The 26,104-nt window shown below is 43.3% G+C and overlaps 1 protein-coding gene across 1 annotated transcript in view; it reads left to right on the top strand.

Annotated features, from left to right (window-relative positions):
* The first annotated feature begins 12,524 nt into the window (after nucleotides 1-12,524).
* Nucleotides 12,525-26,104, top strand: part of Pygb (phosphorylase, glycogen; brain) — a 44,220-nt gene continuing 30,640 nt past the window's right edge. Inside the window, exons 1-2 of the mRNA XM_013027110.1 lie at nucleotides 12,525-12,868; nucleotides 25,191-25,292. Of these exons, the coding sequence (XP_012882564.1) occupies nucleotides 12,626-12,868; nucleotides 25,191-25,292 (345 nt within the window). The 5' untranslated portion in view covers nucleotides 12,525-12,625. The remainder of the gene's footprint in view (nucleotides 12,869-25,190; nucleotides 25,293-26,104) is intronic.

The raw sequence follows: 26,104 nt of genomic DNA, 5'->3' as shown, positions 1-26,104 counted from the left end.
CGTGGCATTTTTCCCGGGAGGAGTTTTGATAATCACATCAGGCCTTAGGCCTCCTCACAGGGATTGTCCCTGAAGAATCAATTGTAGGAATAATGTGTTCCACAAAGCTCAGAACAATAGTTACACCATCAAGAGAAATAGTAGCCATTTCCAAGCTAATTGCTTCTTTCACATTTCAACAGCCTGATGTTTTTCTCATATTATTGATTGAGTTGATAAATGTTTCCATTTAAGAGCTTCTTAAGTATAGCCTTGTAAATCCTAGTGTTAGCCACAAGATTTACATAGTTGAGAAGCAGACCTTCCCCTCTAAGGTATCCTGTCTCCAGAAACCTCTTTAAAGGTCAGTAGAGTGGCCCGGCAGTGCATGCTAGGCAAGCACTTTACCACCAGCCTATACCCCCAGCCCCAGAGCAAAGAGTTTCTATGGCACAGAGCCAAGGTGGTAGGAAAACTAATAAAAATTCTACAGGACTGAAAGCACTCCACAAATACAGCTGTGTGGTTCTTCTAGCCCTCAGGAAGAACATCCAAGGAGCAAATGATTTTGCAAGTCAAAATGCCTGAGCTAAAGGACTGCATGGACTTGTTTTAAAGCAAAAGAAGAGGTGAGAATATAAATCAGGGATTTTAGCTTTCTGTGGATTAGGAGATTTAAAGGGCTTTGTTTTTTTTTCAGGATTTATGGTTGTATTTGTGGTGCTGGCATGGGACCCAGAGCTTCACACGTACTAAGCAAGCACTCCACCACTGAATTATACCCCAAATCTTTAAAGGATTTTTTTTAATGAGTTCATACTTTGAAATAGAAAAATGCAATTCTGGGGCTGGGGAGAAAGCTCAGTGTAGGTTGCTTTCCTAGCACACATGTAAGGCCTTAGGTTTGATCCCAGCATTGCCAAAAATAAACAAACTAGATCCAAAATACTATATGATTCCACATGTATAAAGTGTCTAGAACAAACAAATACATACAAACAGGAAGAAAGTTGCTTATGGTTTGGGTTGGGGGAAGAGTTGAAAACAACTGCTGATTGGGGCAGGTTCAGGATTTGAGGAGTTGTTGGATATTCTACACCTGAGATACAGTGACACAGCATTGTAAATATACTAAAAACCTGTGAATTGTGTACCTTACACTGGTATCTTTTTTTTTAATCTGTCATGAGGCTTGAACTCAGGGCCTGGGTGCTGAGCTTTTTCACTCAAGGTTAGTACTATACCATTTTGAACCACAGCTCTACTTCCCATTTTCTGGTGATCCATTAGATTTTCCTGTCTGGTCTGTCTTTGAACAGACCAGTCTGTTCAAAGACAGATCTTAATCCCCTGAGTAGCTAGGCTTATAGGCATCAGCCACTGGTACCCGGCTTAAACTGGTAACTTTATTGCATAAATTTTATCTCAGTAAAGCAGTTTGAAAGATGGGGCTGGGGTTTTGGCTCAGGGAGTGGTATAGTGGCTTTCCTAGCTTTCAAAAGTCCTACAAGGCCTGGGAATATGGCTTAGTGATTGAGTGCTTGCCTAGCATGCATGAATGAAGCCTTGGGTTCAATTCCTCCATACTACATATACAGAAAAGATCAGAAGTGAAGTTGTGGCTCAAGTGATAGAGTGCTAGCCTTGAGCAAAAAAACAGCTTAGGTGCAGGCCCTGAGTTCAAGCCCCAGGACTGGCAGGAAAAATAAAAGAGAAAATGTCTAAAATCATCAGGTTTTCCTTCCTACAGGTCTCTTTAGACAAGCCTGGCCACATCTGTCTTTTTTGCACCCTCAAGAACACATAGCCTTTCTTTTTTGCTCATCCTGTGGAGTTTTTCAGCCTTGTCCTGGTCTCACTTTAGGCCGTGAGAGAAGGATCAGGCCTTCTCACTCACTGGTAAACCCCAGGGTCTACAGTATGGTCCTTAACTGTCTGTTAACTGATGAAAGGCTTCCTAGAAGAATGAAGGTGAATCAAATCCTTGGTGACAGTGTGGAATCTCCCTGCTCACTCCACCTTGCACTTCCTGTTTAGCCTATGGTCATCTGTTTTCTCAATGGGTGTGCCTGGTCAGCCCAGGCTTTTGTCAAGAAGTCTTCCCTTCCTTCCACCTTGGACAAATCTTTAAGCTTGGCTCCGCCATAGCTGGAGTTGCTGTGAAAAAGTGATCTTGGAAGAATCTTGTGCTGTTGTGAGGGCCTCAAGTGGCCCTGATTATCTGTTTCATGGGGGTGGTTTCTGGCCCTCATGCTGACCTGGTGAATTTTGGTAAGTTTTTAAATTAAGATATCATTTTCATATAGTAAAATGCACAGATCTTAAGTGTATCATTTAAATTATTTTCTTGTATCCACATAGCTCATAACTACTAACATACAGAGCACTTCTCTACCACCCCCAGAAAGTTCTTAGGTAATCTACCTACAATGGACCCAGCAACCATTGTAGGACACTTGATTCGTTTATCAGTTGAATGACTCTGGTACTAGTGAGTAGACATGTGGTGGCTGAACATCTTCTGAACATATACTCTAATAGTGAGCTATACCTTCCAGCCCCTTTATGACACATTTCTGTTGTCAATTATAGGACACCACATGAATTGAATCACACAGTGTGTGCTCTCCATATCTGGCTTTTGGCTTAGCCAGATGTTTGAGAGATGCATCCAGGCTGACGTGTATACTGTGTTCCTTTTAGTGTGGAATATAAGTAGATTGCTGCTGTATACTCCATTTCTTCATTTTCCTGTTAATAGTTACTTGGGCTGTTTTCAGTTTGAGGCTTTAATGCATAAGGCTTTTTATGACTGTTCTTATACAAGTCTTTCTGTAGACATGTATTTTTATTTCTCTTGGATGAATGCCTAAAAGTAGTTGGCTGAGTCATATGGAAATATATGCTTAGCTTCAGCAGAAGCTATCAAAACAAATGGGGTTGCCAGGCACTAGTGGCTCAGGCCTGTTCCTTTTCTTCTGTGGTCAGTAAAACAAGGAGAATGGTATGATAACCTTGGCTGGGGCTGGAAGGACATTCTTGAGTTCCCTCACATAAGAGAATGGGGTTGGGGAAAATAGCAGAAAGGGAAGAAAAATATTTTAAATGTGGATAATGGAAAGTGTAGTGGTAGGAAAAGGAGGTTATTTATTGGTGTCTGTTTAGGTTGCATTTTCCCCATTGTCAATTTTTATGGAAAAGGGGATGTTTTAATCACCTGGCTGCTTTCTGCAAAAATCAGGAGATGTTAGGGAATTCATTTGATGGAAGGTATGTGCCTATGAGAGTCATCCCAGTGGGTCATATGAGTCCCAAAGTAATTTTGCCCAGGTGAAGAATGCAGCTAAGTGGAAAAGTAGATATACTTCTCCTGTAATCAATATAATAGTTCCACTAAAATAGATGATACTTGATAGATTTGATACCCTTAGGCATCAGGAAAACAAACCATAAAACAAATCTGTCAATTCAGCCTCCAGGCTATTGAAAATGGATGTGTGCTGTTCCCATGTCTGTTGTAACCAAATACCTTGTTGTCTGATCTCTACCTGAGAGAAAGTGTTGATATTGGTAGAGCAGGACATACTAACCAAAAATACATATGCACCTTTGCTCAGCCCTCATGTAGTCCAAAGCCATTTGATTATCCAACACAATTTCTGCAAGGAGTTGAAGCCAGTGTTGAAGATCAGGAAGTTAGCCTTCTATCCTACAGAGGGAATACAAAAGCAATTTAGATTTGACTCATATAGACATATGTTATGTCTCTTTCCTGAGTTAGAAGTCTTAGATCTCTTAGTGTTTGGTTCTCACACTGGGGTCCTAATTATGGTAAACTTCACTCCAATGAGATGTATAGATGGCTTGACTCCAGCTAGCTTCAAAAAAGTGAGTTGTCAAAAGCACATCATAAAGCCCTTTTAACATTTTTCTTCTTCAGTTCTTCAAGGCCTGTTCCTTCTAAGTTTTCCGAAGCACTCAATCTTCTGTTCTAAATGTATGGAGGGGGTATTTCCAGCTGAGACAGTGATCTGAAGCAAACTTATATACAGTGTTAATATTTGACTTTTATATATACTGTTTTAGTCTAGCTTCTTTTGTTGTTGGTGGTGGTGTTTTTGGTTTTTGGTTTTTGGTCTTTGTTTTTGTTTGTTTTTTGTTTTTGTTTTTGTTTTTGTCAATCATGGGGCCTGAACTCTGGGCCTGAACACTGTCCCTCATCTCTTCAGCTCAAGCGCTATACCACTTGAGCCACAGTGCCACCTCTGGCTTTCTCTGCTTATGTGTTGCTGAGGAATTGAACCTAGGGCCTCATGCAGCAAGGCAAACACTCTACCACTGAGCCACCTTCCCAGCCCTCTAGCTTCTTTTTTATGTGTATATTTTTAATCTCCTTTTCAAGGGGCCAAGACAGGTCTCCCATATATTTCATAAGGATTCAACTTAAACCTACTTCTAGGCACCAACCATGTTCAGAGAAGAAAAATTGGCTATACTCTGTCTCCTTTTAAGTGATTTTTTACATAGTTTTTCTACAGTCCTTTTTAGTATATGACTCATCTTTTTCATTTTTCTAATAGACTGGGATCTACTGGACATGTATGTAGTTTCCATATAATGCCCCAGATTTCATTTGTTTGGTAACTCTTCATTGAAAATAGGAGTCCAAATCTTGAAATGATCTCTTTTAGCAAAATCTCTGTCACCCTGATGGACAAAGATAGAACAGACCTCTACCTACCCAAGAAATGTATCATTTAACACTAACAGATATTTAAAGTTTTCAGCAGTCTTTGGCAATGAGTAAAATTTACTTTGCCAGTTTTCAAGGGGGTTGTTTTCTTATTTGTTATATTCCCTTCTGCAGAGGTTTGTTTTGTTTTGTTTTTGTGCTGGTACTGGAGCTTGAACTCAGGCCTTCAACATGTCCTCTACCTCAAGACTGGCATTGTACTACTTGAGCCACAGCTCTACTTTTGGTGGTTAGTTGGAGATAAAAGTCTCATGGACTTTCCTGCTTAGGCTGGCTTTGAACCATGATCCTCAGATTTCAACATCCTGAGTAGCCAGGATTATAAGTGAGCCACTGGCGCTCTGCTGCAGAGGTTTTCTTGAATGTAAGGGACAGTTGTAGCCGGGCACTGGTGGCTCACACCTGTAATCCTAGCTACTCAGGAGGCTGAGATCTGAGGATCACTGTTCAAAGCTGCTTGGGCAGGAAAGTCCATGAGACTCTTATCTCCAATTAACCACCAGAAAACCAGAATTGGCACTGTGGCTCAAGTGGTAGAGTGCTCACCTTGAGTGAAAGAAAGAAAAGGAAGGAAGGAAGGAAGGAAGGAAGGGAGGGAGGGAGGGAGGGAGGGAAAGAAAGAAAGAAAGAAAGAAAGAAAGAAAGAAAGAAAGAAAGAAAGAAAGAAAGAGAAAGAAAAAGAAAGAAAGGAAAGAGAGAGAGAAGGAAGAAAGAGCAACCAAGCCAGGCACTAGTGGCTTATGCCATAATTTTAGCTACTCAGGAGAATGAGATCTGAGGATTGCAGTTTGAAGCCAGCCTAGGCAGGAAAGTCCATGAGACTCTTATCTCAAAAAAAAAAAAATCTATTCAGAAAAGGCCGGAAGTGGCACTGTAGATCAAGTGGTAGAGCACTTGCATCCATCCAGGCCCTGAGCTCAAGCACTAGGACAATGAAGAGAGAGACAGAGAGAGAGAGAGGGAGGGAGGGAGGGAGGGAGGAAAGAAAACAAAAACACCCTTTGAGCATATGTATCATCATAAAGGCATATTTTGAGTCAATATACATGTTAACATTTTTTGTCCTTTGAGAGGTGTATTACTCTAGTTGTGATCAGTTCAGCCCTTGAAGCTGAAGACCCTGGGAGCAATATTGCTGCTTCTGTTATCCCCTGCATATCCAACCCATTGTTGGCCACTGTCTATAAATTTACTTCTGTCAGTGAACAAATCCCAGTCTAATTTCAAAATGGGTTGGTCAGGTAATCTCAATCTGCTGTAATACATAGCCTTAGAACCTCTAAACCATTTTTATGCAAGGATTCATCACCCTGAGCTGGGATCGGGGTCATATGGCTTAAGGTAGATGGAGTTTTAAATCCAACATTCAGGTTATCCAATAGGATGGCTTGATATCCTCCTGTTTTATCAGAATTCATCCAGTAACTCCCTTCTTTGTTCTAGCAGAATCAAAACCAAATGAGGCACATAAACCACAATGAGGCACATAAACTTTTCAGCCTTTCAGAATAGTCACAAGTAGCAACAATCTATAAACAGAGTTGTGAAGCTTGTGCTATATTATCAGGTTGCTTTGGGACATCCTCCTGCATCTGTAGAGGGCCCTGAGGGCCAAGTTTTGCTTTTCCTGTACATAAAACTTAAACTCTTTCATGTGATTCAGGTGTTCCAGGGCTTGGGCCATCATGAGGCTTTGTTTTAAATTTTCAAAGACTTTCTGGCTTTCCTCTATTTAAACCAATGGCTCAAAATCAGTTCCTTTAAGGGCCTCATACAAAGGCTTTGCTGTTGGCAGAAAAGTTGGAATCCAAGCACAGCATTGACTACCATTCCCAAGAGCCTGCACATTTGTCTCTTGCTCCTCAAGGCATATAAATAAAAATGACCTGTCTTCAGTATGATATGATTCTCTGATTTATCTGAAAACCTAGATTAGTATCCTGTAGCTTGCAAATGTGCCTCCTTAGATGTTGCTTTGTGACCATGTAAGGTGACATGTTTCAGTACTACTTCAATGTTGACAAGGCAGCATTCAGGTCTAGGGCTGGACACAAGGTCATTCAACAAGGATTATAGGCATAGCCACCAGTGCTTTGTGGTAGGTGGGTTCTTAAAATCCTTGTGGCAAGACTGTTCAACAATATTGTGAAGTCACCCACACATTTAGATCTTGCCACTCAAATAGAAACATTAAGATTTTTCTCCTGACCAGGTGCCAGTGGCTCATACCTATAAATCTACCTACTAAGCGGCTGAAATCTGAGTATCACAGTTCAAAGCCACCCTATGTAGGAAAGTCTGTGAGACTTTTATCTCCAACTAATCACCAAGAAGCCAGAAGTTGAACTGTGGCTCAATTGGTAGAGCATCAGCCTTGAGTGAAAAGTCCAAAGTACAGCACCCAGGCCCCGAGTTTAAGCCCCAGTACCAACACCAAAATAAACAAACAAACAAATAAAAGTTCCCCTAAAGGGACGAAAAACAAAACATCTTTAAGTCCATCTTTTCAAACATCTTCAAACACTGACAGTCATCTGACACAGAAGTTACAAAGGTGTATATGTTTGGTACAATTAGGTAGATGCCCTGAATCATCTACTATGGCTCTCATATCTTGTGTAACCTGTATTCTTCAGTATGGAGCTTTTAAATTGGTATTGCAGGGAGTCAAGGAAGGCCACATAAGTCCCTGTTCCAAAATTCTGCTTAGAATTGGCTGCATTCTTATAAGGCCTCTTTCCTGAAAAGGAATTGTTCCTTTTTAGGGCAAGTTGTTCCTTCTTTTAATAGCACTTTAATGGGCACCATCAAAAAAGCTAGTCCAGGGATCTCATCAGCCCACACAGCTTGGCTTAAGTTTTTGGAGACTTCAGCAGGTATGGGACTCATCTCCGTTGCTTGGCTTCCAAGTAGTGAATGAAGACAGAGGGCATTTACAGAAGAATGCTGTTAAGCTTGCTCTCCAGATAAAAAGGTTATTTGAGCATGTCATTTGCACAGCAGATCTCACCCCAAGAAAAGAAGGGGACAATCGGCATGTATACAAAACTATGGCTCTGACTTTGTTCTCCCAATTTGCATTCCAAAGGCTGGAGCATAGGTCATTCGTCTCTCCTGTTACCTCACCACGGCAGGCAACCATGGTGTTACTCAACACTGTCACTCTACAACTCACAACCAAATAACTTGTTCTAGTATCCATCAGAGTCAATTGATCATTTCCCTACTGTCAGCTGTATTTTGGGTCAAATTCAATCTTATGGAGCATTTTGATGGGAGCTATCAGTGTGGGTTGAAACTCTGGGCTTCATCTCTACCTTTACGGGTCATCTCTGAAAGCCATTTGTTCTCAGGTTTCATTTGTAGTTTGGGGCACTTTTTTCCCTCCAATATTTTGCAAAACTGTGGGCTTTTTTTTTTCCTAACTTGGGTCAATTCTTGCCATCTTTTCTTTTTTATTCGAGAACCCAATTCCTTTGGAGCTTCATAAAGGACTTGACTTGGTTTCCTCTCTAGCATTTTAAGTTGTGAAAGATGCATGCCATTAGCTCCCTCTACCTGTCGAAATGCCCTTCTGATATCAAGAGCACTCTGTCCAGCCTCATCTTTGCCTTGTCCATCACAAGTTCAGGCTCATCAATTGTGGGGAAGATATTCAAGAAAGCTTTTACATCTTCCCAGATGTGGCAGTAGGTAGCAGAAACTAATAGTAAAAACATTGTCATTTTCTTACTATCTTTCCTATAGCAGGCTTTTAATTTTTTTTTCTAATTTAGTAAATCCAAAGTTGAAAAGAGACTGTAGACCCAGTAGTGCCCAGCCAGCTATCCTTAAGCACTTATTTCTGCTAGAACTACCACAAAGAAACTTGCTCCACTCCAGTTGGAGTGATTGCCTGATCAAATAATATTCATATTTGAGTGTCAGAAGGGGAAGCCACTCCTGTCCTTGACTTCTAACCTGGAGGGTCCTGGGTCAGCTGTGTTATGCCTCCCTCTCCTCCTCAGAGATGAATGCTTATATCCACCCAAATGTGTAAAGGGGCCCATTTCTGTTGGATTATTTTATTTGGAGCAGAATTGTGAACTCACAGGAAGTGTTTGTTTAGCTTTTGTGAATACTGCCAGTTTCTCAAGTACTTGCACCAACCTATAGGGAGTTTTGTTGATGTAGAAGCTGAAAAGGCTGAGGTGCACACAGCTATCAGTCGGTCAGGACTGAAGTTAGGGACACCCTCAATGTCATTAGTGGGTACAACCTAAAGGATTCAAAGCTGTTTGACAGATGTCCTGGTGTTACCTTAATAAATCCTCTAGCTTCATTTACTCTTGGCTGAGTTAAAATTTTATTTGGGAGTTCATACATATGTTGAGAAATAAAAAGTCTCCTGCTACTTTTGCTAAGGAGAATACTTCTTCTGTATGGGGTTATGATAACAGTTGCTTGGATTACTTTTCAAGGACTTGAAAGCCACGTTGGCTGACTCTTCACTTGGTGACTGACTGGAATTGGATGAGAAGGTTTTACTTCTGCCATCATATTTTTGTTTGTCTCCTTGCTATAATCTTTGTGCCAGATGCTACAAAGCTTTACATAGAAACATGTGGAATACTTGAGAAATGATTGGTCCAGAACTACGATATAGTTCAGATATGGGACTGGAGGGGCTGGTTTCAGGAAGGGGATAGTTCAGTGGTAGAGTGTTAGTATTCACAGGTCCTGGGTTGATTCACAGCAAGGCAAGAAAAAAAATCAGACATGGACTAGTTCTGAAGCAAAAGAAAAGTGAAAGTTTATTACAGAAAAGAAATACAATATACTTAATAGATGATGTAGCCTCAAACGCAAATGTACATTTCATTTTATGGAGAATGCTTTAAAAAATCATGTTCTTTTTTTAAGGAAATAGAACAGACTTTCAGTGTGCATGTAGCCATTTGTACTTAGTTGAAAATGTTCCTACCTGTACTGTAGGTAGTCCACTCTTCTGTGGAGTATAATAGCCAAAAACAAGTACTTGCTAGCGATATTTCCCATGGGTTTGATCATATGCACCTTACAGAAGGATCCCAACTGTAAATAACAAAAGCTTACAATAGCTCTAGTTACAAAATTTTGGAAAAATTGTTTTGATAATTGACAGAGTATTATTTCCATTACCTGCGGCATTTTAGAATAATAATTATGATTGGCAGCATTATAGCCACACTATGAAGCTCTGCTAATTACAATTAGGAACACATGCATGCAAACCTGTAAAAGCATCACTAACAATTTTAATTTAGAGGACACTGGCCCTCCCAGGTCAAGGCACCATGGAATGAGGGTTACAGACCCATGCCCTCGGGCCTCTCACACCAGGATGAAGCTGGTGAGCGCAAATGGGCAGCAGTTCATAGATGCATCCATCAGCTGGAGGGAACAGAGAGGAAATTACGGTTTTCCAATCCAAATTTATTCTAGGTTAAGACATTAACTAAAAAGCAAGCTCATTCTTGGGTTCTGCCATAGATTTCATAAGGCATTTGGGCTTTTGTGATTATGAGATGCTCCATCCCTATAATTAACACTTGAGGGGTTAATTTATTCCATCTCTTCCATGCTTCCTAAGATAAACAGATACCCACCAGTGTCAGTGGAGATGTAATCACTACAATAGTTTGCATCTGTCCTTTCTGCCTGACATGCAGATTTCAGAAATCAAGCTCCTCAAAGGGTTTACTGAAAAATTATTTATTTGATGTATATAAAGAATATAAAACATATACTAAAAATTGAGTTTCTGTTCCTAACAATCCTTGTTTGAAATGCAGTCTGGACTTCCTAGCAGGCAGGGAAATTCAGATCCCAGAAAGAGCCATGCAGTGATAAAGGGTGGGACAACCCTACAAGGCAAGGCGTCAGTGGTAGAGTCCCAGCTGTGAATGGAAAAAAAGCCCAGTGAAAGTTTGAGGCCCAGAGTTCAAGCCCTAGTACTAGAATGCAGCTTAAAAAACAACAAGGACTGGGAAGGTGGCTCAGTGGTAGAGTGCTTGCCTTGCATACATGAGGCCCTGGGTTCGATTCCTCAGCACCACATAAGAAAAAAAAAGCTGGAAGTGGCGCTGTGGCTCAATGGTAGAGCGCTAGCCTTGAGCTGAAGAGCTGAGGGACAGTGCCCAGGCCCAGAGTTCAGGCCCCATGACTGGACCAAAAACAACAACAACAACAACAACCAAGCTGGGCACCAGTGGCTCATACCTGTAATCCTAACTACTCAGGAGCTTGAGATCTGAGGATCATAGTTCAAAGTCAGCACAGGCAGGAAAGTCCGTGAGACTCTTATCTCTAATAACCACCAGAAAACCAGAAGTGGTGCAGTAGCTCAATTGGTAGAACACTTGTCTTGAACTAAAGAGTTCAGGGACAGCACCCAGGCCCAGAGCTCAAGCCCAACAAACAACAACAACAATAACAAACACATAAACTCCTATTCATGTAAAGCATGTAAAAGTACCTGTAACTTAACATGTACAAATAGGAGTCTTGGGAAGGGAGTGTAACTGTATTTCAGTTTACTTTCTGGTTTTAGTTTTTGAGTCTGGTGCCTTTGAAACCAAGCTTTTAAGACCCCAGAGAGAAGCAAGGGTAGGAGGTAGACTTACTGTCTCCTGAGAAGTCTGCAGCTGAATCACAATCCAGGTGAGGTAATTTTGGAAGTATCACACCAGGAAAATGACTACACTTGGAATGGGTTTTGTTTGTTTGTCTGTAGTTCTGTAGTGTCTGTAGGATTCCTGGTCCATTGCACCGAGGAAGAACATGCCAAGAACAAAGGAAACAGCAGAGTTCTGACTGCACTGGGAGAGGGTGAAGCGTAAGGGAAACTCACTGTGAGGCAGCTCTGTGTGCAGAGATCCTGCAGGTCTGGTCTGCAGAGGAAGCCGTGTTCAGACACTACACCTGAAGCTGCCTGGGTGGAGATGGAGGAGGCTGCAATTTTGTCAAAGGAATGAGCTCCTGCAGCCTACAGTACTGTCTCTGGGTGCTGGGGTCACAGGAGTGCATCATGAAGCCCACCCATAGTTTGTTTTGTTTTTCTTGTTTCCTTTTTCTTTTGAATCAATGTGTGCTGGTGTGTCGTTTAGGGAGCAGCATTTCTCAGTGAGGATGCTGTGGTCACTCAGAGGAGGGGTGGTGATGATTCTTGGTGGTGGTTTCAGTGTACCCTCATGCTCCTGTCTACTTGCTGCTGGTTTTCTCCAGGTCTGCCATCCTAGTCTGGATTTCATTTTCCTAAGTGGTATTTTTAGAGCTTATCCCCCACCCCAACTCAAGGGATTGAGTCCCCCAGGTGTTGGAAGCCAACATTCACCATGATTCAGTCACACCTCTCATTCAGGGCACTCTTAGAGACATCTGATGGCCTGGTGTTGGGTGAAGGCCTCTAGCCCCAGGAAATCCAGAGAGTCCCTGGACAATACGGCTCCTCTCCTTGACTGGCCCAGAAGCAGCCTGGAGTGGCTTTTCACTTTCGTCCCATCAAGGTAAACATGAGTGAATGCCGGGGATTGGGGGCCGGGGGGGGTGTCGAGGGATGGAAGGCGTCATTTCAGATTCCCCTTCAGTCTTCTTCTTGCTCTAGTGCAGGGTTAATGCCCATTGTAGGGGCAGCGCCCCCCAGACAGCAGGAAGCGCCGCCCAGCCCCCTGTCCCCGCCTCCACCCCATCAATCTCGGGGCCCTTCCCCACCGCGTGGCCCCGCCCTCGGCGCAGTGCGCAGGCGCGGCCGGGACCAGCCCCCAGACGCCGCAGTCCTGGGCGCCAGAGACGCCGCCGCAGCATCCGTGTGGAGGGTGTCTCCGGGCCTCTTTCCTCGTCCACGCCTGTGGTCTTCCGCCCTCGGCCAGCGCGATGGCGAAGCCGCTGACGGACATGGAGAAGCGGAGGCAGATCAGCGTGCGCGGCCTCGCGGGGCTGGGCGACGTGGCCGAGGTGCGGAAGAGCTTCAACCGGCACCTGCACTTCACGCTGGTCAAGGACCGCAACGTGGCCACGCCCCGCGACTACTTCTTCGCGCTGGCGCACACCGTGCGCGACCACCTGGTGGGCCGCTGGATCCGCACGCAGCAGCACTACTACGAGCGCGACCCCAAGGTGAGGCGGCCCGGGCCCGGGCATCCCGCCACGCCGCCGCCCCGCCCCTCGACGGGGCCGCCCGCCGCCCGCTGCCCGGCGAGCCGCGGCCTGCACTCCGTGAAGTGACCGCGAGCGATGCACCCTCCCGGAAAGGGGTCTAGCCGGGGAGGGGGGTCACCCCTCCGCGCCCTCCCTCCCTCCCTCCTGTTCCCGCACACCTACAGCCCCCCTCCTCGCACTCGGTCCTCGGGAGTCCGTGGCACAATCGGGCCGGCGGAAGGCCGCGGGAGTCCCGCGCCTGCTGGGGGTGGGGGAAGCGGGGAAGGGGGGTGGGGGGGAGAGGAGGGTCCGGGAGGAGGGTCTGTCTTAACTGCAAATCCCGAGGCCTGGAGTCCCCGTGGAATGTTCTGGCAAGTTTTTAGCTGTGAGTTTGCAGGGGTGGCTGCACTGCTGATGCTTTTTCCTTTCTTGCTCCCTCTCCCTCCCTACCCTTTTGTTTTTCCTGTGGCAGCGAGAAGGGAGGTCTGGGACTAGGCCTCTTGTTTTTTATGGGCTGGAAGGTGGTGAGAGAGGCAATCTGCAGGGAATTAGGCGTTTTTGTGTTGTGTTTTGGGTAAGCCTGATGAGAAAAATCTTTGTGATGCTGCTTTACAGGGAGAGAGATCCAAAGCCAGAGATGGGAAAGTACTCTTTTGCCTTTGAGGTTCTTACACCATCTCAGAGAACTTTTCTTGGGTTAAAGTTCATAGAAATTGCTATTAGTAATTGTTAACTTTTTGTAGTTTGCAAATTTTGTCTGCAGTAGAAAACTGTTCTTCATTGTTCTAAATGCTAAAACATTAATGTATCCTTCCAGATCTTTCTCTGGCCTTAAATATCACACATGTATATTCGTATGTTTGCATGGTGTTGTGGCTTTTCTGTTCATCAATATGTAACTTTTTCATTTAAAAACAGCAGTTCCAAGTCAGTCTTGTTTTCAGTTTGATGGGTGCATCATAGTCTTAGACAGCTTCCTGTTGTCATCTGTTTTGCTCTTGACATAGAGAGTTGTGTCTCTCTTAGGCTAAGGTAGGGTGGAACTGGCAAGGAGATAGATCCATTCTCAGGTCTGAGGCCATTTAGCAAAGATTTGATTTGCAAAATTCACCTGGGCACATTTGCTGTGTTGATGGCATTTTAGTGTATTTTTGTAGGGCATTAAGATATGTTCGATACTTGCCAAGAGTAAGATTGATTGCTTTTCCAAATTCCTGGGGCTTTCTTTGTTGTTGTTGTTGTTTTCTTAAATAAAGACAGTAACAGGACAGTTATTTTTAGCATATCAATTAGACTTTTTCATATTTAGTATGCAAGACAGCTTAGGGCAAAGTGGCTCCAAATGGCTAAAGCAGGTTATTACAACAACAGTTTAGGATGACTGCCAGGGAAACTGGCCAAGGGGCAGTGGCCCCCCCAGAATTCCCTGCTAATAGAGGAGCTCTGATAGACAGATTCATTTGAATTGTCCAAGCATCGGATGACAAGTACAGAGCTTTGCTTGCACATTCAAGGGCATTGCCCAGAAGCCAAAGGACACCTTAGAGCTCTTGTAGTGATGGGCTCAGGGATTAAGGATTCTGCCCTTCATGGGCAGAATCAACTCCTCTATCAGAACAGGTTTCCCTATCCTCAGTGAGAAGTCTGTCTTGATTGTCTGTTGTTGGGTGGAAATCTAAAAGTTCCATGTTTGCTTAGTAAGGGGCCTGAAACTAGCCTGGCAGGGCTTATGAGAGGAAGTAGGCTTCCAATAAAATCTCACACAGCCATCTCTCCCACTAGCTTGAGACCCAGACCCAGGGTACCACTGCAATGTTAAATTTGATCGAACATAGCTTTTTATTATTTTTGTCTTTAAAAATGATTACTAGAGAGGAAACTAGAAAATAGATAAGCATGTAGGAAAAGTTAATCTCACCACCTAGTAATAACATGTAAATGTTCTAAATATTTTGTGTTCTATATATTTTTTTCTGGCAGTACTGGGGTTTGAACTCAGGACCTTCTATTTAGTAGGTGGATATTAGTTTTTAATCACATAAACTAGGTTTGGGTTGAATCTATTGTTTCGTAACTCTTTTAGTTCTTTATTTTTAGTAACAGCAGAAATAAACTTGAGAGCTTACAGGAAGATTTTTGTTTTGTTTTGGAGACAAGATTGCTATGTTACTGAGGCTGACTGTGAACTGATAGTCCTGCCTCAATTTTAGATTACAGAGGTATGCATCACCTTTTAGAAATTTTTTTTCAAGCAACCCACCTGGCAAATCACGTCAAAAATTTTGGCTAAAAATGAGAGCTCTGAACCAGGTGGTTTACACCTATAATCCTAACTATTCAGAAGATTTGAGGATGTGAGAATTGTGGTTCAAAGCTAGCCTGGAGCTGGGCGTCGGTGGCTCACGCCTGTAATCCTAGCTACTCAGGAGGCTGAGATCTGAAGATTGCAGTTCAGAGCCAGCCCGGGCAGGAAAGTCCGTGAGACTCTTATTTCCAATAAACCACTTGAAAACTGGAAGTGGAGCTGTGGTTCAAGCGGTAGAGTGCTCGCCTTGAACTGAAGAGCTGAGGGACAGCACTCAAACCCAGAGTTCAAAAAACAAAACAAAAACAAAAACAAAAGCTAGCCCGGTCAGGAGAGTTTGGGAGACTGTCATCTCCAGTTAAACACCAAAAAAAAGCCAGAAGTGGAGCTGTTGTTCAAGTGCTAAGCTCTAGCCTTGAGCAAAAATGGTCAGGGACAGTGCCCAGGCCCTGAGTTCAAGCCCTAGGACTGGAAGGAAAAAGGAAAAGAAAAAAAAAGGAAGTCTGTACTTGGTAAGAGGAAGCACTTGTAGATTGGTCAGAAGTCCGGTCTGAAATGGTAGTCCCTAAAACTCCACACAGCTCAGAGATGTAAGAACTGGGAGGCAAGGGAGGATCTTGTATGAGTCAAACTCCTTTTATAATTGTTTCTTCTGGTGCTGGTGATTGAACCTGGAACCTTGCATGTACCTGGTAAGTAAACACTTTACCACTGAATTACCCCAGTCTCTTTTTAACCCCAGTCTCTTTTTAGTCCTGGTTTTACCACTCATTTGCAGCCACTGGTGGTTTGAGTGGATTTTTTTTTAACAAGTTCTTCCTGTGTAGCATGTGTTAGCTTGGAACTCACTGTATATCCTAGGCTGGCTTTGAACTTTCTACCCTTCTGCTTCTACTTTCCAAGTGCTGGAATTACAGGTATGTGCCCCCCTACCTAGCTGGGTGTATGTCTTCACCTCAGATTTTTTTCCTTTTTTCTTTTTGTGTCATATAACAAAACAGTTTATGAATAAAATGCATCTTTTTTCTGTTTTTGTTTTTTTATTGCAAAGATACTGTACAGAGGGGTTACAGTTACATGAGTAAGGTCATTAGTACATTTCCTATGGAGCATTGTTACCCCCTCCTCTCTCCTTTCTTTTCCCCCTACCATTCCTTCCCTTCCCACCTCCCCAACTCCTCCTTCTCCCCATCCTCCACCAAGTTGTAAAGTTCGTTTTCAACATAGTGTCTTGTACATCTCATTCCTTCCCAATCTTTAAAATGAAGGGAGTTAATTAAGCTAAATCTATTTGAGATTTCTGGTCCTTCTGACATGTTACAGTTTTGTGTTTGCTCATAAAATGTTTCCAGTTTAAGTTGATATTCTTTCTTCATCCAGAAACAATTTATTACATCTTACTAAGCAAGATGTAACAGAAGGTTGAGTTTACTAAAGGCCTCAAAGAGAAAGTTGGGATGAGACAGGAAGAATAGAAAGTGCAAGGTCAGGTACAAGGTCAGGATACAAAATGCAGCCATGGCTACAAGAGCAAATGGCAGATAGTGCCCATTTATGGAAGTCACCAGATCCCATTGACACCTCTGGAATGCACAGATGCTTACTTTCTTCCAGGGGTTTTGGTAAACCTGGTTCCATACAAAGTAGTCACAGACCTGCCACACCTTTGCAGTGGGTTTGTTGGTCATTTATAACTTGGATCTATAAACTTGGCCTCATGGTAGTAATAGATTAAGGAAAAGCAGCTCTACCATGGGGCCCAAACTGCTTTCTGTCTTAGATATTTCAAATAAGATAATCACAATGAATATGACTAGTTTTACAGCCTGGATGGGCCCAGGAGATAAAGGAAGATAATCCAGGGCAGTATTTTATAGCCACGGCTGTTCCAGGATCAGTTCTGAGGTTTTCTTTTAGTTAGTGGTAAAACTAGCTGCTTAAAGCTTTTTAAAATTCCTTCTTGGTGTGATGTATGTCCACTTGTATGGCTGATGTTGACTTTGAGTCCTTTGAGTAGGCGTCCCTGACAGCAGATAACTCAGTTATTTCCTCTGGACCAAAGTGGTAATAGACAGCTGTTTTGGATTACTGATAACCCTGACTTTAGTCAAGTGTAAGGTAAAGTTAAGCCATCATTTTACCAGGTATGGACTCTCATCTGTATGTACCATAATTTTTCTTGGACCACTGTCTGGCCTCTGGACACTGTAGATTACTGTCCATCATTCTGGATATTTCTATGAAGATGTTTTGGGGGTAAGATTAACACTAAAATCAGTGTATATGATTTTTTAAATTAAAAATTGGTTGCTACTGACTGGGTGTTCTACAGTTCAGTTTAACTCTTGACTTTGTCTACCTGGAGTTAGTACAAACCTGCTTGCTTGCTTGCTTGCTTGTTTTTGACTGTCTGGGCTTGGGCTTGAACTCAGGGCCTAGACACTGTCCCTGAACTTCTTTTGCTCAAGGCTAGCAGTCTATCACTTGAGCCACAGCTCCACTTCTGGCTTTTCTGTTTATTTGGTACTGTGCAATCAAACCCAGGGCTTCATGCATGCTAGGCAAGCACTGTACCATTAAGCTACATTCCCAGCCCCACAAACCTGTTTCACTTAGATACCAGTCATAAGTTAGAGCCTAGATTCTGGGTTTTTTAATTTTATAAAGACTGCTCACAAAACAGGGAAGTGCCTTACTTGTATCTATTAAATTGTTAGGAAGCCAAGTTTCAGTGGCTCATGCCTGTAATCCAAGCTACTCAGGAGGCTGAGATCTGAGGATCGTGGTTCAAAGATAGCCCAGCAGGAAAGTCGATGAGACTCTTATTTCCAATAAGCCACCAGAACAAAACAGAAGTGGTGCTGTGACTCAAGTGGTAGAGTACCAGCCTTGAGCAAAAAAAGCTAAGGAGTAAGACCCAGGCAGTGAGTTCAAGCCCAAGTACCAACACACACACACACACACACAGGCCCTGAGTTCAAGCCCGAGTACCAACACACACACATACACACACACACACACACAGAATTTCATGGTCCAGATCACTTACTGCTAATTGAGTTGGCTCTTGCCAAATCTGTCAGAGATAACGATCTTCTATTAAAGTGTGACATTTTGTGAGCTCAACCACATGGAAGGCAGAAGATGGTGAATTATGAGTGTCACATTATGGAGTGCAAATCCATCTCTTGCAGACCTAAATGACTTCTAAGGTCCTTGTAAGTTCTAAAGTTCCATAATGTTAAGTTTTACATTTCCAAAGTAGACTGGACAAATGGATCTATGTTCCAGTGCCAGTTGCTAGAGCCTCAGTGGAAAGGAGATTGACAGTCCATGTTGAGAACAAGTATGCCAGTTTCCCATGGGAAGCCAAGTGTCCCTGACACTTACTCTAGTATAACATGTTTGTGTGTGACTTCACAGGCTGCAGTAGGTGATCTTCACATCCTATATAGTAAACACAATAATGGTTTTATAGAACTATTCCAAACCACTCTAGTAGAGACCAGGACTGGTCTGGGAAGGCCAAGACAAGCCTTGTCTGGTAGTATCTCTGCCCAGTGTCTCTCCTGCCCAGTGTTTATTCTCTCAGTGGGCCTTAGTTTGCCCAGGGCTGTGTCTGAGATCTTGTTCAGCTCACAGGAAGGAGGGGCAAGTGTCTGAGGGGCAAGGATCCTCCCCAGGGTCTGTTGGTGGTATGCCATGCTCCTTGGCTTCCAATTGAGTCAGTAATCTTTGTGTCTTTGTCATGGGGAGCCATTGGTGGCAGGAGAATCATTCTCTGTCCACTTAGCTATTGTCTTAGATGGACAGAACCAAATGGACAAGAGGATAGGCCTCAAAGCAGACCTACCTGCAGCCTTCATCATCCTGGTGAAAGCAGTGACCAAGGCTTGAGGATTGGAAAGTTCTTTCCTTTTCCACCAGGCTATTCAGACACTTCTGTTAAACAGAGACTTTAGTAAAAAAAACCTTTTCAGGAGAAAGGAATTGAGCCCCTGCAGTCTCAGTTCTATTATGTAAAGAACAACATAAGGCTAGACTTATTGGTATTAAACTCCTCTTCTGAAGGGCCCTTTACTCCTAAGGAATATATACTCTTCATATTGTTTTTCACCTGTCTCTCCCAAAGAGCCTCATTTTGCTTTTCTGTCATCTCCCTATTATAAACTTTGCATATAATAAAACATAATTTTTAAAATAAAAACAAGGGCTAGGGGTAGTTCAATGTTAAGTGTACTTGCCTAGAATGTTCAAGGCCTGGGGTTCAAGCCCCAAGACTTGGGGTGGGGGAGGGTAAGCCATCTCTAGGCTGTTTAATTATAGTTCCACTTCCTCTAGTTCTGGGGTTTAAAAATCAGAGAATTAGGGGCTGGGGAGTTGGCTCAGTGGTAGAGCGCTTGTCTTGCATGCATGAGGCCCCTGGGTTCGATTCCTCAGCACCACATAAGCAAAAAGAAAAAAGCTGGAAGTGGCGCTGTGGCTTAAGTGGTAGAGCACTAGCCTTGAGCTGAAGAGCAGAGGGACAGCGCCCAGGCTCAGAGTTCAGGCCCCACGACCGGACCCCCCCCAAAAAAAATCAGAGAATTACATGCTTTACCATTTGAATCATGTTCCAGTGCTTAGGTTGCTAAACACACTGTTGGAGGAAGGAACCTCATGAGAAAGGCCAAGAGCCCCTTGCCATGGGACCCTGCTGTCATGTCCAGGCTAAAGCAGATGAAGTAATTTACTAAACAGTGATTTCTAAGCAGGAAGTCCTGGTGGTGGCTAGTCAGGAAGGACTGGTGAGATTGAGATCATGGGGAGAGGCTAGGCAGTGCCTGGGACATCTGTAGACCACCAGACCTAGCCCCAGCTGTGGCTGGGGCTGGCCTGTGACCTCACATGCTATTTTTCCAGGACTACCATCATGCTAATTTATTAGGCTCTACCACTCTTCTTGAAAAGCCAGCATGAAGAGGGGTGCCAACACCAAATGAGGCCAAGCCTGACCCCATGTAAATCCTGGAGTGGCTGTGGTGTTCACTGAGAGTTTGCCAGTTTGCCCTGGTTCTCCCAGGTGGCTGGGGCAGGCAGTAGGGATCAGACTACTGCCTGTAAAAGTCAAGTCTACATTTTCTTGTGTAACCCCTCTGGCAAGCCTCTTTCAGTTTGATGGTATAAACTATCTTCAGGAAACTGGAAAAAAACAAAATCAACAACTGAGGAAGTATGGAAGTTCTTATAGCAAGTTGCACACATCACAGCACAACATCATGTAGTCCTGAAGACCGGTTCTTGGAGCTGAGCAGAGGCTGTAGCAGTGCTTGGCCTGTTGCCTACCCCATATAGTCTTCAATGGATAGGATAGTGTCTAGTGTCCTTTGATAGATCTATTCAGCAGACCTGGGGACCACACTGCTGCCCTGCTTATATACATGACACTGCTTGGGAGGTTGCATGGTGTTAAACTTAGGAAAATGAAAAAGAATTTAATTTTTTTTTGAGTCTAGGTCCAACATTTTATGCCTCAGTGACCAGTCCTTGTAAGTACAGGTAATCATACTCTTGGAGATCAACTGTTAGACTTTACTTTTTCTAGTGATAGATAAAAGGTAGACATTTGGAGCTGGGCGCCAGTGGCTCATACCTGTTGTAATCCTAGCCACAGGAAACTGGGATCTGAAGATTGCACTTCAAAGCCAGCCCAGGCATGGAAGTCTGTGGGACTCCTATCTCCAATAAACTATTCAGAAAAAGCTGTAAGTGGCACTGTGGCTCAAGTGATAGAATGATAGCTTTGTGCAAAAGGAAGTTTAGTGTTAGCACCCAGGCCTTGAATTCAATCCCCAGGACTGGGGAGCTGGGGCAAAAGAGGGGAGGGAAGGGAGGGAGAGGAGGTAAGGGAGGCAAAAATGATATTTTGTCTGAAAGATTAAGCTGTTAGAACTTTTAAAATAAATACTTTTAGGAAAAGACAAAATCAAAGCATTTAACCATATTCTTCAGTGGTTAACCGTTCAGAAAACTTCTTGGGAAGAACTCCAAGATAAATGGGGAGATAAACAGTCCTGTGTGTCAGAAATTCCCCTCTCCTGGGCTTTCACTGTCTCCAGTTTCCACTACCTGTGGTCAGTTGTGATACGATGTTCAGCAAATTATAGATGTAAATCCATGTGTTTTAAATTGCATGTTATTCACAGTACTATGATACCATCTTGCACAAATCCAGCTTTGCCTGAGTCAAGAGTCATTCCTATGTTCAACAGGTACACACTGTGTACACCCTTATGTGGTTCTTTCATTTGTCATATGGTCTCTTGCAGTATTACAGGGCATGTGCTCAAGGAAGTTTTGTTTAAGGCCCCAAAGCACAAAAATAGTAATGCTATTTGAATATTTTTTTAAAGCTATCAAGTGCTTCTTTTAAATGAGAATGTAGAAGTTCTTGACCTTGAAAATAAAAAGCGGGCCTGGGAAGGTGGCTCAGTGGTAGAGTGCTTGCCTTGCATGCCTGAGGCCCTGAGTTCGATTCCTCAGCACCACATAAGAAAAAAGAAAAAAGCCAGAAGTGGTACTATGGCCCAAGTGGTAGAGCGCTAGCCTTGAGCTGAAGAGCTGAGGGACAGCACCCAGGCTCTGAGTTCAGACCCCACGACCGGACCCCCCCAAAAAAAAAGAAAAAGAAAATAAAAAAGCGCAGCTAGGAATATGGCTTGGCTTAGTGGTAGAGTGCTTGCCTGGCATGCATGAAGCCCTGGGTTCAATTCCTGAGTACCACATAAACAGAAAAGGCTGGAGGTGGCACTGTGGCTCAAGTGGTAGAGTGCTAGCCTTGAGCAAAAGAAACTTAGGGACAGTGTCCAGGGCCTGAGTTCAAGCCCCAGGACTTGCAAAAGAGAAACGAAAAAAGAAAAAGTTATACATTGATGTTGCTGAGATCTACAGCACAGTAAGGTATTTTTGAGAAGCCACATTCACACACTTTCATTGTAGCATATTGTTATATATTTTTTCAAATAGTAATATTATTTTCCTTTTGTAAGTCTTGCTGTTAATCCCTTACTGTGTTGAATTTATACATTAAAATATGACCATAAGTATATGTGTGTAGAGAAAATAACAATGTATTCTGGTTGTGTATTCCTATCTGAAATGCATGGAGCCAAAAGCGGTTTTGAATTTGAAAGTTTGAAATATTTGTGTACTTCATCTTTTCAGAAGTTTTCAGGTGATCAGTGCTCAGTCTGTGTAGGATTTGGTATTATCTACAGTTTCAGGTGTCCTTGGGGGTTTTGGAACTGATCCCCCTGGAAGAGGGAAGTACCAATATATAAGAAAAAGGAGATTGCTGTGTGTGAACATTTAATTGGCAGTATTTTCTTAAGCAGTTGGGTTCTAATTGGCTTAGTATATTACTCTCTTTGTTAGCAGACTTGCCTGGACAGAGTTCATGCTTCCTTTTCACTATGTAATCCCCATAAAATAAGTTGGGCCAAGTGCAGTATAAATACAGTGCAAGGTGATGGAAGTCAGTGAAGCAATGGAGCCATTGTAAGAGCAGGTATACTGACAGGCTCTGTGAGGATTTTGTAATTTAAATTAGGATATTGGAATTTGGGTAGAATTTTAGAAGACATTCAAATGATACAGAAAGGAGAAACAGGTAATCAAAGATTGGACTTACTTTGTAATCCTATCTTTTTTTGTCTTTTTGGATAAGTATATGCTTATGAATTTTTTGGCCCCTCATGTGTTGGTGTGATTTGGTACAAAAGAACAATGACCCAAATGGTAGAGCACTACCGGCTAGCAAACACAAGGCCCTGAGTTCAAATTCCAGTCATGAATTTGGCCTATCTCAATCTAATGTATTTTGTATTAATAATTAATAATTTTATTAATATAGTTAAACATGAATAATTGTTAATTATTATGTGACTATAAACATTAATAATGTATTAATCTTGAATTCTGCTTCCTTACTGACGTTATTTATTAATTCTGAAAGCCTAAGCATTGCTGTGTTTATCTCCTCTTGTCTTTTATAATCTTGATAGACTTGATGAGTACTGGTTAGGAATTTTATAGCACATCCTTCAGTTGGGTTTGTCAAATGTTGTCTAGAGAGATTCATGTGGAGATAAGGTGGGATAGACCCCAGAGTTCTCCCTATGTCATATCCCAGTACCTGATCAGTGTGGCTGGCTTCTCCACGGTGATGTTACCATAGCTCACTTTCCAAGCTGCCACTCTGGGGGTAAGGCAGAGTTTGGTCCACCCTCCAGTGTGAGGAATTCAGCTGTTTTAGCTGTTTTTACAGTCATTGCAGAGATCAGGAAGTATTTGGGGGCTCTATGGAGGCCATGCAGGACTGTCACTCTTTGCTATACCTATTGGCTTCAGTGTTCAGCAATGACTCTCACTTCCCTTGGTTGTTACTGTGGGATCTCAGAGTGGCTTTTTTTGTTCTGCTCATTCTGTTTGTCTGTTAGAGTTCTTCTGTAAGGACATTGTTTTCCCCCTAGGCCCTGTCTTTGATAGCACAACAGGGAGCAGTAGAAACTGAGCCACAGGTAGTTGGAACTAAATAAATACCCTTTTCCTAAGACAGAAAGCAGTTTCTAGAGGAGCAGCAAATGCCTTGAAAGGAATTTAGTGGACAATCCAGTTTTCAGGGGCATTCATTAAGAGAATCTACTTTAGAATTCACAAGGTTGTCTTGGCTCCCAGAACAGTGTTTGTGATTCTCTGCACCCGCTGAATGGGACTGAAGTAGAGGACAATGGAGCGTAACCGAAGTCTGGCCTGGCCTGTTGATAGACTTCTTGATAGTCTTTGCTCCCCACATTTAGTTCAGTGTTTTTTGGTTTGCAAAAATTTGAGAAGACAGGAAACTATTGTGTTTCTTTTCTGAGTGATCAGTTAGGTAGATAAGGGAACTCTCCTGAAAGCCACCCCTGTGCTGGATAGGGGGCCACAGAGGAGCTTGCCTCAGGCTTCTAAGCAAGTCTGAGCTCAGGTCTTGGGGGATAGTGGTTTCTGAGCCACAACTAGAGCTCTTAATGCTCTGCTCAGTCCAGGAGCAGTCTGTCTGGCAACAGTTATACCGCACCTCACTTAGCATGGAAGTAGTGCATATCACCTGCCCCCACACACAGCCACTCCACTCACCTGCAGGCAAATGTACCTGTACCTAGTGGAAATGGTGCCCCCATTCAACCACCAGCATCTGCTGACCACACTATGATTTAAAAAAAAATTATTGTAAAGGTGATGGACCAAGGGGTTACAGTTACATCATCAGTCAGATCATGAGTACATTTCTTTAACAGTGTCACCCCCTCCCTCATTTTCTCCCAGTTTTTCCCTCTTGCCCCCCCTCACTCCTGCACTGATGTTTATTATAATAGTACTTCATGTGTATTTCAAAGCTGTGCTCAGGCTGGGTGATACACACCTGCATTATCAGCTACTGTGGAGGCTGACATCAGGAGGATCGAAAAGGGAGGCTATCCCAGGCAAAGAAAAAGCCCAGGGAGACTCCATTTCAGTCAGTTGGCAATGTGCGCCTGTCATCACAGCTATGTAGAAGGCATACATAAATAGGAGAATTATGGTCCAGGCCAGGCTGGGCAAAAATGGGAGACCCTATTGAAAAATAACTAAGAAAGGGTTGAGGTCTTGGTTCAAGTAGTAGAGTGCCTGAATAGCAAGCACAAGGCCCTGAGTTGAAATACCAGTACTGCCAAAGGACGAGGGAGGACCTGTGCACTCAGGGTTTTCCTTTGTTGTTTTCCCCCTGCACATCAGGGAAACCTAGTGTATTTCCAGTGGGGACTTGTCCATGGGAAAGTGCTATGCATTTGAAGGGCCCCACGTGGCTGCCCTTGCAAGTTCCGAGGCAGTGTGGGATGATGGGAGGGGAAAGTCTTACCTCAGTGCCTCATGAATGTGCTCATCACTCAGCCTTCCTGGTGCGGGAAATCTAAAAGCCTTCCTTTCCTTTCACAGCGCATTTATTACCTGTCCCTGGAATTCTACATGGGCCGAACGCTGCAGAACACAATGGTGAACCTGGGCCTGCAAAATGCTTGTGATGAAGCCATTTATCAGGTACCAGGGGGAGGGGGGAGTCCTCTTGGCCAGGCTTCTGGATGTTCTCTTGTGGCACACTGAGGTTTTAATACAGTTTCTCTCAGACGTGAGAATATCAAGATTTGCTACCCTGGGGGAAAGGCAAATGTGCTTTAGTATGTTCTCCCCTTTCAGAGGAGAATGGGTTGGTGGGCCATGCTCCCCTTCTCCAAAAGGAGAAAGTAAGAATTTGAAGAATAATAAAATGAGGAGCATAAGATGGGATGAATCCTAATGCTTAGATTTAGCAGTTTCTAGAAAACATTGCAGCCCTTGCTATAGGCTTAAAACATGGTAAAAGGTGCTGGTACTGCTCATTTTTATTTTTTTAAACTGGTAATTGGCCTCTGGTTTTCTTCTCCCACAACGAAGCCTCCTGAGCTCACTGTACTTTCTGATTAAGCGAGTGCCCCTCGCTTCCTTTCCTGTAGGCTCCCTTTGTACTTCATCGCTGCACAGATGATTTCTGGCCTTCAGTAAAGCCGTACAAATACCTCTTCTCTGTTTTCCCTGGTATACTTGTCTCCACTGAAGTTTGTAGCTGCCTCCTTATTGATACGAATGTGGGAAGGCCTTCAGAGAGGGGTTTTCCTACTAGCACCCTACTCCTGCCTTGGTTCTTGTTGGGTTTGTGGAGTTTGGGAGCTTTGTTGGAACGTAAGTCCAGCCATGGTTATGAGGTGATTTAGCCTTCCTAGGACCCCTCCCTCTTCCTCCATGGCTTTGTTAGTAAAATGTGACATTGTTGCGACAAAATACATGAAGGGGAAAAAAACTTGAAAGGTCCCCCG

The sequence above is a fragment of the Dipodomys ordii genome, unplaced genomic scaffold, assembly GCF_000151885.1.
Source record: "Dipodomys ordii isolate 6190 unplaced genomic scaffold, Dord_2.0 Scaffold99, whole genome shotgun sequence".
In the NCBI taxonomy this organism is placed as follows: Eukaryota; Metazoa; Chordata; class Mammalia; order Rodentia; family Heteromyidae; genus Dipodomys; species Dipodomys ordii.
Note: the sequence above shows the minus strand (reverse complement) of the source record. Positions and strands in the feature narration are given on the sequence as shown.